At 46.7% G+C, this 13,592-nt stretch overlaps 1 protein-coding gene, 1 long non-coding RNA gene and 1 other non-coding gene across 3 annotated transcripts; all 3 read right to left on the bottom strand.

Annotated features, from left to right (window-relative positions):
• On the bottom strand, positions 1-76 carry trnas-uga (transfer RNA serine (anticodon UGA)). The gene has a single exon. It is a non-coding gene; the product is annotated as a tRNA-Ser (tRNA).
• A 3,562-nt stretch (positions 77-3,638) lies between these two features.
• Positions 3,639-11,271, bottom strand: LOC115152779 (galectin-related protein). The gene is made up of 5 exons (XM_029697566.1): positions 10,922-11,271; positions 10,248-10,331; positions 10,026-10,114; positions 6,581-6,767; positions 3,639-5,356 (listed from the first exon to the last, which is right to left on the bottom strand). The coding sequence occupies exons 1-5, from the start codon at positions 10,952-10,954 to the stop codon at positions 5,213-5,215; spliced, it is 537 nt and encodes a 178-aa protein (XP_029553426.1). The 5' UTR covers positions 10,955-11,271; the 3' UTR covers positions 3,639-5,212.
• On the bottom strand, positions 9,073-9,974 carry LOC115152780 (uncharacterized). Its single transcript, XR_003867574.1, has 2 exons — positions 9,934-9,974; positions 9,073-9,769 (listed from the first exon to the last, which is right to left on the bottom strand). It is a non-coding gene; the product is annotated as an uncharacterized LOC115152780 (long non-coding RNA).
• Positions 11,272-13,592: the final 2,321 nt, after the last annotated feature.

Raw genomic sequence — 13,592 nt, 5'->3', positions numbered from 1 at the left:
GGCCCCCCGTGGGAATCGAACCCACAACCCTGGCGTTTCAAACACCATGCTCTACCAACTGAGCTACAGGGAAGGCTGTAGGAGGATGTTATTGCTCTCTTACAGAAAAGACCTGTGGATATGTAGCCTACTGAACATCCCACAGAATATTGTCATGGACTGCCTACTGTAATGATGTTCAGAGACTGAACGTCTGATATAGCACACACACATTCATTACCAAACATTCACTATCCCCCATGCTGAATGTGATGCACTGTACAGGGTTCAGTCAGTGCAGTGGCCTATCTGGGCAAAACCAAGGAAGGGACCATTTGAAGCACATTACAGGGGTAAACCAAGGAAGGGACCATTTGAAGCACATTACAGGGGTAAACCAAGGAAGGGACCATTTGAAGCACATTACAGGGGTAAACCAAGGAAGGGACCATTTGAAGCACATTACAGGGGTAAACCAAGGAAGGGTCCATTTGAAGCATCTTACAGGGGTAAACCAAGGAAGGGACCATTTGAAGCATCTTACAGGGGTAAACCAAGGAAGGGACCATTTGAAGCACATTACAGGGGTAAACCAAGGAAGGGACCATTTGAAGCACATTACAGGGGTAAACCAAGGAAAGGTCCATTTGAAGCATCTTACAGGGGTAAACCAAGGAAGGGACCATTTGAAGCATCTCACAGGGGTAAACCAAGGAAGGCTCCATTTGAAGCACATTACAGGGGTAAACCAAGGAAGGGACCATTTGAAGCACATTACAGGGGTAAACCAAGGAAGGGTCCATTTGAAGCACATTACAGGAGTAAACCAAGGAAGGCTCCATTTGAAGCACATTACAGGGGTAAACCAAGGAAGGGACCATTTGAAGCACATTACAGGAGTAAACCAAGGAAGGCTCCATTTGAAGCACATTACAGGGGTAAACCAAGGAAGGCACCATTTGAAGCACATTACAGGGGTAAACCAAGGAAGGCTCCATTTGAAGCACATTACAGGGGTAAACCAAGGAAGGCTCCATTTGAAGCACATTACAGGGGTAAACCAAGGAAGGCTCCATTTGAAGTACATTACAGGGGTAAACCAAGGAAGGGACCATTTGAAGCACATTACAGGGGTAAACCAAGGAAGGGACCATTTGAAGCAAATTACAGGGGTAAACCAAGGAAGGGACCATTTGAAGCACATTACAGGGGTAAACCAAGGAAGGGACCATTTGAAGCACATTACAGGGGTAAACCAAGGAAGGGACCATTTGAAGCACATTACAGGGGTAAACCAAGGAAGGGTCCATTTGAAGCACTGTACAGAGGGATGTCTGACTACAGCAAAGAAAATAAACACCAAACAACCAACCCCTCAACCTTCAAAGTTATCATGACTTAAAGGTGCTACACCCCCAGAATCCCATTTCCCCGTAACATGGAGACTCACAACTGAGCCTTTTACTTTCTGTTTTGGTCCAGCAGCTTCGAACAGCTGGAAAAACTATATATGTTTTATTACTGAACATATGTTTAGCTACACCCCTCAAACTCAACACTGGACCTCCAAGCCAGTTCCACTGCTTTTTGTTGGGACACCAGGTGGGTGATATTAATGATCAGGTAGAACAGACAACCAGAGGCTCCGGACCTCGTAGGGTCAGAGGTGAATACCCCTGCCCTACACTAGTCAGTGCTTGTTTTCTCACATAAACTGAAATTGAGCGAACAGTGTAGAATTTTTTTCATCAAGAAATTACAGAGCGATTTCTACATTGGCCACTTGACCAGATTTTAAATAGATAACACAGCCAAAGTCAAAACAGCTTTCCCATTTTGACAACAGATGCCTCTCCGTAGGGAGAAATCAATAGGCAAATATCACAGCCAGGTAAGTAATAATGTGAAACACTATCATTCCACTATTATAATGCCATTTAAAAAATCCTGTGTAGCACCTTTAATCCAAAGTCCCTCCCTACTCATCTACAACTCAGAGCTGACTCGCTTCCAACAGGAAATACGCATCCCAAATGGCACCCTATTCCATACATTGGGCCCTGGTCAAAAGTAGTGCACTTAGGGTCAAACGTGTCTTGGGTTAAAGTTAGGGTCAAAGTTGTGCATTATGTAGGGTCAACCAAAGAATGAGCGCTCCCTCCAACAACTAAGCCCAGTAAGAGACAATATAGAGGAGAGATCCAACAACTAAGCCCAGTAAGAGACAATATAGAGGAGAGATCCAACAACTAAGCCCAGTAAGAGACAATAGAGAGAAGGAGAGATCCCACAACTAAGCCCAGTAAGAGACAATATAGAGAAGGAGAGATCCCACAACTAAGCCCAGTAAGAGACAATATAGAGAAGGAGAGATCCCACAACTAAGCCCAGTAAGAGACAATAGAGAGAAGGAGAGATCCCACAACTAAGCCCAGTAAGAGACAATATAGAGAAGGAGAGATCCCACAACTAAGCCCAGTAAGAGACAATATAGAGAAGGAGAGATCCCACAACTAAGCCCAGTAAGAGACAATATAGAGGAGGAGAGATCCCACAACTAAGCCCAGTAAGAGACAATAGAGAGCTTTGATGGAGCACAATAGCTCCCCTAGGCACCATGTGATGTCCGTGTGCCCCATTCTTGCTCTCCTGGCTCAGTTTCGTGAGAGAGAGATCGAGAGAGAGAGAGAGAGAGGTCGAGAGAGAGAGAGAGAGAGAGGGGGTCGAGAGAGAGAGAGAGAGGGGTCGAGAGAGAGAGGGGTCGAGAGAGAGGGGTCGAGAGAGAGAGAGAGAGGGGTCGAGAGACAGAAAGATGCATTGGGCCATAGACATGGGGCAGTGTGTTGTTAGAGGCATATCAGTGATGTCGTGGTAAATAACAATAGGTAGGTAAACTCTGATCCCTGTTTGTGGTGAGTAAAGTAACGCTCTATATATTTTCAAAGCATTATTCTGCAATAGGTGGGTAAATGCTTACGCAGAATACAAAAGGTGTGTAAGCTGCGATCACATGAATTTACCCTCCACTAAACCACTGAGTCATATGACAGTTATTGGTGAACAGTAGTAGCTCTGTGTTGATGAAGTGGTGGGCACTGATCCAAAGTAGTGCACTAAATAGGTAATACACTCTTAGAAAAAAAGCCTTCCAAAAGGGCTCTTCTGCTGTCCCCATAGGAGAACATTCTGGTTCCAGGTAACACCCTTTTTGGTTCCAGGTAGATGGCACCTTTTTTCCTAGAAGTGTAAGGTGCCATTTCAGATGCAGAAATTGGTTGAATCAACGTTGTTTGCACGTCATTTCAACAACCAAAAAAGTATTTGTGATGACATTGAATCAATGTGGAAAACTGATTGGATTTGCAAAAATTCATCAACATAAGGATCTTTTTTTCACTCAACATTTAACCTAAATCCAATGACATGGTGAAATTCTTTGTTGATTTCACGTTGATTTCACATTAGGTGACAACTCAACCAAATTTAAATCAAAACTAGACGTTGAACTGACGTCTGTTCCCAGTGGGTATGCTACCATAGAAAAACATGGCTGCTGAACATTCATAACAACATCAGCCTCTAACTATTCTTCACAACAATCAACCGCTAATCGCTAGCTAACGGAACAGTCTGTAAACTTCAAGAAGTACCGATTACAGTTTCGGGTAAACTGTTTTTTATTTTGGGCAAAACATTTCACTTCGGTGTGCACTAATGAATACGACCCTGGTTTAAAAAATGCTCAAGTGTGGAAGAGAATCCACCATTTGCATATACAGTAATAATCTGGTCTGTGACAGCGAGGTTTGAGTGGAATGGTTGTTTAGGCTAAGTGCCGGCCATCGCTGCGTGTGTTTTCACTCTGGGGTTTTTCTTCATTTACAAGTCAGAGTCCAGTTAAGCAAACACCTTAAAGGGATAGTTCACTCCAAGATAAAATTTGCTCGGATGTTTTCAAGTCTAGAAAGACCATCTGAGTCCATATTCCACACCACGTGTTGTGTTGTCTAGACTGCTGTGAGCCTTCGGAGAAACCTACTGATCTCATCTAGAACCCAAATGAATAGGAAAGATTGGCACCTCTAATTCCAGTTTATTAGCTCCACACAGAACAGTTGAGGTATAAAACACATCTGATAAAAATGGGATTTTGTGGTGAACTACCCCTTTAAATTAACCAATCGTTCATCACTCTTAAATAAGCAATGTAAACGAAGCTCCAAATGAACTATACATTCTATTCACTACCATGTAGCTCTATGTCAGTGCAATATCTATATCTACAGGAGGAGAATGGTTGCAATGAACTGAAATTGTGAGTAAGAACCACCATTAATACACTGCATACAGTTACAAGACATTTCAATCAAAAAGCTGCTACGGTACATCTTGCCGAGACTCCACAATATATTCCTCATTTCCCTTTCCAAATGGCACCCTATTCCCTACGTAGTGCACTACTTTTGGCCAGAGCCCAATGGGCCCTGATCAAAGTAGCGCACTATATAGGGAATAAAATGCAATTTAGAATGCAACCTCTGTATGTAGGTCATTGAGTTAGGATGCCAATAACCATGACAACCAACCAACCAACCAATAAAACCCAATTCAAGAACAGGGAGGGAGTGCAAAAATGGAAGCTCCCATAATATTGAGTTTGTCAACCCCAAGAAATAACCCTCATTTAGGTGATAAATGGTGTTGATTCCTGAGAAACCTCCTGAGAATTGTAGGATTTCTCCACATGAAAGCAAATACTTCTTGGTGCTCTACGGTTGTGTCCCAAATAGCACTCTAGTGCCCAATAGTGCCCCAAAAGCAGTGCACTATTACATTTGGAATAGGGCCCCCTCTCTCAGCAAAATCCCCTTAGGATGCTTGGTAACCATGAGCAGGCGTTTATATTGTGAGATCCCTGACACACACAGAACTGAGGAAGAAAACAAAGGAATTCTTTCAGAACAAAGACACGCAGAGCTGCGTTGCATTGCAACCATTCAACCAACAATTAGGAAGGTCACAATAACGTCAGATCTTGGTAGAGACATGACAAGATAAAAGGGAAAGAAGAAGAGGAGGGATGGCAGAACCAAACCGGGATGGCGAGGCCTTTCCAAAGCGCTAGGCCCACTGTCGCTGCAGTGTTGCATTGTGGGTATTGTAGTAACAGGTGTGTGTGTTCACCTGTATTGAGTTCTTGTTGTGTCACACACAGGCATGGCAGCTGGGATGGTTAGCCTAGCTTGGTGATCTGTAGACCCCCTTCTATCCTCACTGTATCGATGGACGGCAAAGATTTCACTTTGTGAAAAAAGTCAAAGAGCGGGTTTCCGTCCACAAATATCCGGAAGCGCGTGTGCTCGCAGTGGATCTCGATCTGGATAGATAGAGAGAGAGATGGAGAAAGAGAAAAGGCAAGGAGAGAGAGAGAACAGAATAAAACACCCCATTTCTAAACCAAGTCACATTATGTGGCCATGTGGTTCTTTCTCCAAATGAAAGAGAGCTTGTTAGCTTTTACATAACTAATCACATCTCTAAACCTCATCCTCCGACATCTCCGACCCTCATCCTCCGACATCTCCGACCCTCATCCTCCGACATCTCCGACCCTCATCCTCTGACCCTCATCCTCTGACATCTCCGACCCTCATCCTCTGACCCTCATCCTCTGACATCTCCGACCCTCATCCTCTGACCCTCATCCTCTGATATCTCCGACCCTCATCCTCTGACCCTCATCCTCTGACATCTCCGACCCTCATCCTCTGACATCTCCGACCCTCATCCTCTGACCCTCATCCTCCAGTCCTCTTCCAAATGTGTGACTGGAGCAACCTGCTTTACAATAAAACCACAACAAGGAACAATGTGTGTTCCTTATCACTGGGCTATATCTTTACATAACGTCTGTACTGAATCATATTACAGCAACTAAAGACAAGTCAGAGAGGGGTAGAGCGAGGGAGTGTATGAGATAGAGATAGTGGTGGAAGGCCAATTATCGTGAAGTTAAGACCCTTGTTAACTGTGGCCCCATAGGGCTCTGGTCAAAAGAAGTCTACTAGAAAGGGGATGTGGTGCCATTTGGGACAAGTTGGATAAGAACGTGAGGTGTTCTCGGTACCCTGAAGGGATGGTCGGGTTAGAATTTAAAAAGAGAGTGGAGTGTTATGGTATCTTGAAGGCCTGGTCCAGTTAGGGTTATGGATTAAGGGGTAGGGGTTGGGATTAGAGGTTAGGATTAGGGGTTAGGATAAGGGGTTAGGATTAGAGGTTAGGGGTTAGGATTAGAGGTTAGGGGATAGGATTATATTTTAGGGGTTAGGATTAGAGGTTAGAGATTAGGATCAGTGTAACAGGTATCCTGAAGGGCTGGTCAGGTTAGAGGTTAGGATAAGGGTAACAGGTACCCTGAAGGGCTGGTCAGGTTAGAGGTTAGGATAAGGGTAACAGGTACCCTGAAGGGCTGGTCAGGTTAGAGGTTAGGATAAGGGTAACAGGTACCCTGAAGGGCTGGTCAGGTTAGAGGTTAGGATAAGGGTAACAGGTACCCTGAAGGGCTGGTCAGGTTAGAGGTTAGGATAAGGGTAACAGGTACCCTGAAGGGCTGGTCAGGGATGAAGGGGAAGTAGTCGATAGACTTCTCCTCCTCGCTCCATTTTCCCGAGACGCGGGAGTTACGCAGAAACTGGCGCTCGGCAAATCGAGCGCTGAGTTTCAGGGCCACATCCGGCTGTGGTTCCTCCTTCTCTGTGCCGCGGCCGCAAGTCAGGCTGACGTCAAAGCTGAGACAGAAAGAAACGTAGAGAAGAAAAAAGAAATAGGTGTCACTGTGCTGGTTTAACAATATCCCTTTTTAACCTAGGTAACCTGTCCCTTAGTGGGAGCCCTAGGTAACCTGTCCTTTAGTGGGAGCTCTAGGTAACCTGTCCTTTAGTGGGAGCCCTAGGTAACCTGTCCTTTAGTGGGAGCCCTAGGGTAACCTGTCCTTTAGTGGGAGCCCTAGGGTTAACCTGTCCCTTAGTGGGAGCCCTAGGGTAAACCTGTCCCTTAGTGGGAGCCCTAGGGTTAACCTGTCCCTTAGTGGGAGCCCTAGGGTTAACCTGTCCCTTAGTGGGAGCCCTAGGGTTAACCTGTCCCTTAGTGGGAGCCCTAGGGTTAACCTGTCCCTTAGTGGGAGCCCTAGGGTTAACCTGTCCCTTAGTGGGAGCCCTAGGGTTAACCTGTCCCTTAGTGGGAGCCCTAGGGTTAACCTGTCCCTTAGGTGAGCTAGAGCCCTAGGGTTAACCTGTCCCTTAGTGGGAGCCCTAGGGTTAACCTGTCCCTTAGTGGGAGCCCTAGGGTTAACCTGTCCCTTAGTGGGAGCCCTAGGGTTAACCTGTCCCTTAGTGGGAGCCCTAGGGTTAACCTGTCCCTTAGTGGGAGCCCTAGGGTTAACCTGTCCCTTAGTGGGAGCCCTAGGGTTAACCTGTCCCTTAGTGGGAGCCCTAGGGTTAACCTGTCCCTTAGTGGGAGCCCTAGGGTTAACCTGTCCCTTAGTGGGAGCCCTAGGGTTAACCTGTCCCTTAGTGGGAGCCCTAGGGTTAACCTGTCCTTAGTGGGAGCCCTAGGGTTAACCTGTCCCTTAGTGGGAGCCCTAGGGTTAACCTGTCCCTTAGTGGGAGCCCTAGGGTTAACCTGTCCCTTAGTGGGAGCCCTAGGGTTAACCTGTCCCTTAGTGGGAGCCCTAGGTAACCTGTCCCTTAGTGGGAGCCCTAGGGCAACCTGTCCCTTAGTGGGAGCCCTAGGGTTAACCTGTCCCTTAGTGGGAGCCCTAGGGTTAACCTGTCCCTTAGTGGGAGCCCTAGGGTTAACCTGTCCCTTAGTGGGAGCCCTAGGGTTAACCTGTCCCTTAGTGGGAGCCCTAGGGTAACCTGTCCCCTAGTGGGAGCCCTAGGATAACCTGTCCCTTAGTGGGAGCCCTAGGATAACCTGTCCCTATGGGGACAATGGTAATGGAGCTGTAAGGGACAGAGAGGGGGGCCTATAGGGACATGATGCTGTAGGGGACATAGAGGAGGACCTATAGGGACATGGTGCTGTAGGGACAGTGCAGGGCCTATAGGGACATGGTGCTGTAGGGGACATAGCAGGGCCCATAGGGACGTGGTGCTGTAGGGGACATAGAGGAGGGCCTATAGGGACATGGTGCTGTAGGGGACATAGAGGAGGATCTATAGGGACATGATGCTGTAGGGGACATAGGGACATGATGCTGTAGGGGACATAGAGGAGGGCCTATAGGGACATGATGCTGTAGGGGACTTAGAGGAAGACCTATAGGGACATGGTGCTGTAGGGACAGTGCAGGGCCCATAGGGACGTGGTGCTGTAGGGGACATAGTGGAGGGCCTATAGGGACATGGTGCTGTAGGGGACATAGTGGAGGGCCCATAGGGACATGGTGCTGTAGGGGACATAGCAGGGCCCATAGGGACGTGGTGCTGTAGGGGACATAGAGGAGGACCTATAGGGACATGGTGCTGTAGGGGACATAGTGGAGGGCCTATAGGGACATGGTGCTGTAGGGGACATAGGAGGGCCCATAGGGACATGGTGTCTGTGTAGGAGAAACACCACATAATACTGTTGTCATTATGTTTTGCATCTGGAGGAGCAGCATGTTGACATCTGCCATGAACTTCCACATAAATATTGTGCGCCAGGCATTTAAAACTGATGTCACTAAATGTGTTTTTAAACTGACCATTAGTTTCTACTGAGGCCTATAAAGGACACACCCTAAAATGTCTCAACAAGCACTGTGTCCCAACTGGCACACTATCCCCTTCGTAGCACACTACGTTTGATGAGGGCCAATGTAGCCCTAGTTGCCTACATAGGGAATAGGGTGCCATTCTTGAGACAGACCAGCTCTGCCTCAGCCTGGCCTGACTGTGAACACCCTGCCTTGCATTATGAAAAAGCCCTCCGTTCTCAACACACCCACCCACACAGTTCTCCATGTCTCCTCTTCACCTCCCCCAGGCTTTTTCTTCGCCTTCTGCCATGCTGCTAATAATAAACTATTCTTTTGAACTTTTTCCTTTCTGAGCCTGTGTTCGATTCTGTCTTTTACAATAAATGTTCTCTCTCCTTATTAGGCTAGATTCACATTCTTCAGCAGACATAACATAGAAAACACAGCATTTCACCAATTAAACATGTAATACACAGGTCCACAACAATTCATTCTGTAGACTACATTCTTACAGAATCAGATCTCCACCTAAAATGGAATGGGACTTACATTCTAATGAAAAAGCAGTATATGAAAGATAAGAAGTTGGTAATGACATTCATTCAGATAAGCCAGGGTGCAGTTGACAAATAGACCTAGTTAGCTCCAGTCCAGAGCGCATTCTCTTCCTCAAGAATAGGTTGAAGGCTCAGCATCAGCAAGCTGCACGTAACGACATGGACCAGAGCTAAGACCGAATGAGTGGAGGTTATATCGCCCTGGACCAGAGCTAACACCTAATGAGTGGAGGTTATATCGCCCTGGACCAGAGCTAAGACCTAATGAGTGGAGGTTATATCGCCCTGGACCAGAGCTAAGACCTAATGAGTGGAGGTTATATCGCCCTGGACCAGAGCTAAGACCTAATGAGTGGAGGTTATATCGCCCTGGACCAGAGCTAAGACCTAATGAGTGGAGGTTATATCGCCCTGGACCAGAGCTAAGACCTAATGAGTGGAGGTTATTGTTTTAGCCTACCTGTCCAACGACATGGACCAGAGCTAAGACCTAATGAGTGGAGGTTATATCGCCCCGGACCAGAGCTAAGACCTAATGAGTGGAGGTTATTGTTTTAGCCTACCTGTCCAACGACATGGACCAGAGCTAAGACCTAATGAGTGGGGGATATTGTTTTAGCCTACCTGTCCAACGACATGGACCAGAGCTAAGACCTAATGAGTGGGGGATATTGTTTTAGCCTACCTGTCCAACGACATGGACCAGAGCTAAGACCTAATGAGTGGAGGTTATTGTTTTAGCCTACCTGTCCGGCTCCAGATCAACAATGCCCATGACAATGACCTTCTTCCCCGGCCTCATACCACCTCTGATGCGGCCGCTGAATGGCACCTTCTACGATTGAGAGACAATATTTTATTTTAAATCATCACATTTAAACCATCATCACAACACATAATGTGGACAAAGAAAATAATACTGGCATTTATATTGAATAACGTGGATGTTTCAGGATGAATCGTCCCACCAGAAGCCGTGCAATGTCCTCCCTATCCGGCGAGATGAGCCCGGGGTTCCCGAACGAATCGTTGTGATGGTCATCTTCAGTATTCTTCAAAACCACCAGAGACAAAAGGGAAAGAAAAAAACACAACGTATTGATCAGGTACAGCCTAAATGATAGTAGCCTACTCAATGGGCGGAGTAGCCTAGCGTTTTAAAAGGCTGCATATTGCTCTAGATGTCTTCTCTGCGTGGTCCTCATGCCGCTATTCAACAATGAAAAGGTGGGGAAACCCATGGCTGTCAAAACATCTGTCATGTTCTAGACTAGAGCGGGTAAGACCTGTGAGAACGGTCGGTCATTACCACCAACCCGCACATAGACAGCCCACATTGTAAACTGATACCGAGAAGTAATGCACCGTATCGGACAAACGACCTAGGTGAGCACCACACAGAAACATGTTATCTTGCAGAATCATTGAATTTGTTCCGCGCCCACATCAGAGGTCGACTCGGGCTGTGCTTGGGAATGCACAGGCAGCCTATTGACATATTACTCCACACAATAATACAAACTTCATGATGGCGTTAATTATAGCTCTCCACAAATGACACGCTTCAACGTTTTACGTGCTGATACAGAAAACAACAAATTCCCGAGCAAACCGCTGTTTTCCTGAAAATTGTAGTACTCACTATTGCGTCCTTTTCCGTTGCCGACACCGCCATCTTGACTTGTACAGAAGACCATAGGATGCTTATCAGAAGAGAGGCAGCCCGGGCAGTCCTCCTCTCCTGGAATGTGGCAGCAGTGACTCAGTCAACATGTTTCTAGCTGTCCACACTCACACTCCACATGCAGCGAAGAGTGGCATTACCTAGGGTATTCACGTTTAGGACTAGGATACGTCTGGCTGGCTGAGGCTGCGTGTTGTAGTAGACTATGTCTAGGCTGTATTTATCCGCTCTGGAAATGGGTGGATAGTCTTTTTATTTAGCTGACGTGTGCTTTACAATAATAAGAGGGGCTTTGGTAATCCCCGTCTGTTCGGGAACGGTAACGAGCCAGGCTAATCAGATTTTTAATTTCCTACAAAGAACCTTCACCTAATTAAACTGTACCCCCATAAAGTGGGGGCACTTCTCTCATTCGATTCTAATCTTGAGTGAAAATATTTTGTATATCTTCGTTCCTAGACTAATTAAAGAGGCCTGGTATGTGGTAGGAGCCTAGGATAGAAAATGTAACCATTTGGGATGATAATGATAGAGTGACCAAAATGTGGCGCTAAAGAAACCACCGACTTGATATATAAATCTAGGCTATAAGAGTACAGCTACTTTTGTTCTTGAAAATGTAACCTTTATTTAACTAGGCAAGCCAGCTGAAGAACAAATTATTATTTACAATGACAGCCTAGACCGCTAAACCCGGACGACGCTGGGCCAATTGTGCTCCGCCCCATGGGACTCCCAATCACGGCCGGTTGTGATACAGCCTGGATTCAAACCAGGGTGTCTGTAGTGACACCTCAAGCGCTGAGATGCAGTGCCTTAGACCGCTGCGCCACTCGGGAGCCCAAAGGGCTTTTTGATTCTAAATACTAAGTTCATTGAGAAATATCCTACATTGTTGGACACCATTGAGCTATAATAGCATGTTTCCGCTCAATAATTATATAGAACATTATTTGCCTATGCAAATCAGGAGGGCATGTTCAAATTGTCAGAGGGCTCCTTCTGTGGCAGTTCACGGTACTACAAATACAAATCCTCTACTCTAGGCCTGCTCTGTTCTATTCTGCAGTTCCCTCATCCAGAAACAAGGGCTCATTGGGGTTCTATATAGAACCTATTGGTTCTGTATAGAACCATTTCTTATAAGAGTGTAGACAACATGTTGTAGACAGAGATTGACTGACAAGATGTTTTGTGGGTCTCAAGCCTTCTATCTTCTCACCCTGATAGTGACTTCCTCAGTCAGAGCAGCCTACATGATTGGATAACAGGGAACCATCAGTCAGTGTTGTATTGGTGCTGTGTGTAGCCCTGCATGAGGGTATAGAGGAGATGAAAAGGTTGGGACTGAATTGGCCACTGAAGAGCTGCTGGTGTCTACTACCGTTACGCCGCCCTTGAGCAAGGCACTTATTTTGTAACATAGGATGACTCTCAAAAGATAACAAGGCACATCTCTGACATTCTGTCCATTGCAGCACCTGTCCCTGAAGTTATGCTGGCTAGCCCAGGACATATCTCCTACCATCCTCCTCCTCTCTTCAAGTCATGGGGACTAGCCCAGGACATATCTCCTACCATCCTCCTCCTCTCTTCAAGTCATGGGGACTAGCCCAGGACATATCTCCTACCATCCTCCTCCTCTCTTCAAGTCATGGTGACTAGCCCAGGACATATCTCCTACCATCCTCCTCTCTTCAAGTCATGGGGACTAGCCCAGGACATATCTCCTACCATCCTCCTCCTCTCTTCAAGTCATGGTGACTAGCCCAGGACATATCTCCTACCATCCTCCTCCTCTCTTCAAGTCATGGGGACTAGCCCAGGACATATCTCCTACCATCCTCCTCCTCTCTTCAAGTCATGGGGACTAGCCCAGGACATATCTCCTACCATCCTCCTCCTCTCTTCAAGTCATGGGGACTAGCCCAGGACATATCTCCTACCATCATCCTCTCTTCAAGTCATGGTGACTAGCCCAGGACATATCTCCTACCATCCTCCTCCTCTCTTCAAGTCATGGTGACTAGCCCAGGACATATCTCCTACCATCCTCCTCCTCTCTTCAAGTCATGGGGACTAGCCCAGGACATATCTCCTACCATCCTCCTCCTCTCTTCAAGTCATGTGGACTAGCCCAGGACATATCTCCTACCATCCTCCTCCTCTCTTCAAGTCATGGGGACTAGCCCAGGACATATCTCCTACCATCCTCCTCCTCTCTTCAAGTCATGTGGACTAGCCCAGGACATATCTCCTACCATCCTCCTCTCTTCAAGTCATGGTGACTAGCCCAGGACATATCTCCTACCATCCTCCTCCTCCTCTCTTCAAGTGATGGTGACTAGCCCAGGACATGTGGGTGTCTTGAAAACCTGGGAACGTATCAGTGCAACACAAGCTCCAAAGAAAATGGCGTCCCTCGCCGTAACTGCAGCGGTATAGGGCCTATCCATTTTTTTGGGGGGGGAGGGCATTTTGTTTTAGATAGAAACAATGTAGGTTATATTGAAGGCGGCTGTTTATTATCCTAAGATGGCATCCTGCTGCCACACATAGACCTAAACTACAGAAACTAATGCAGCCACACATAGACCTAATCTAGGGAAACTAATGCAAAAAGCCAAGA

Source organism: Salmo trutta, chromosome 18 (genome assembly GCF_901001165.1).
Source record: "Salmo trutta chromosome 18, fSalTru1.1, whole genome shotgun sequence".
NCBI lineage: Eukaryota > Metazoa > Chordata > Actinopteri > Salmoniformes > Salmonidae > Salmo > Salmo trutta.
Note: the sequence above shows the minus strand (reverse complement) of the source record. Positions and strands in the feature narration are given on the sequence as shown.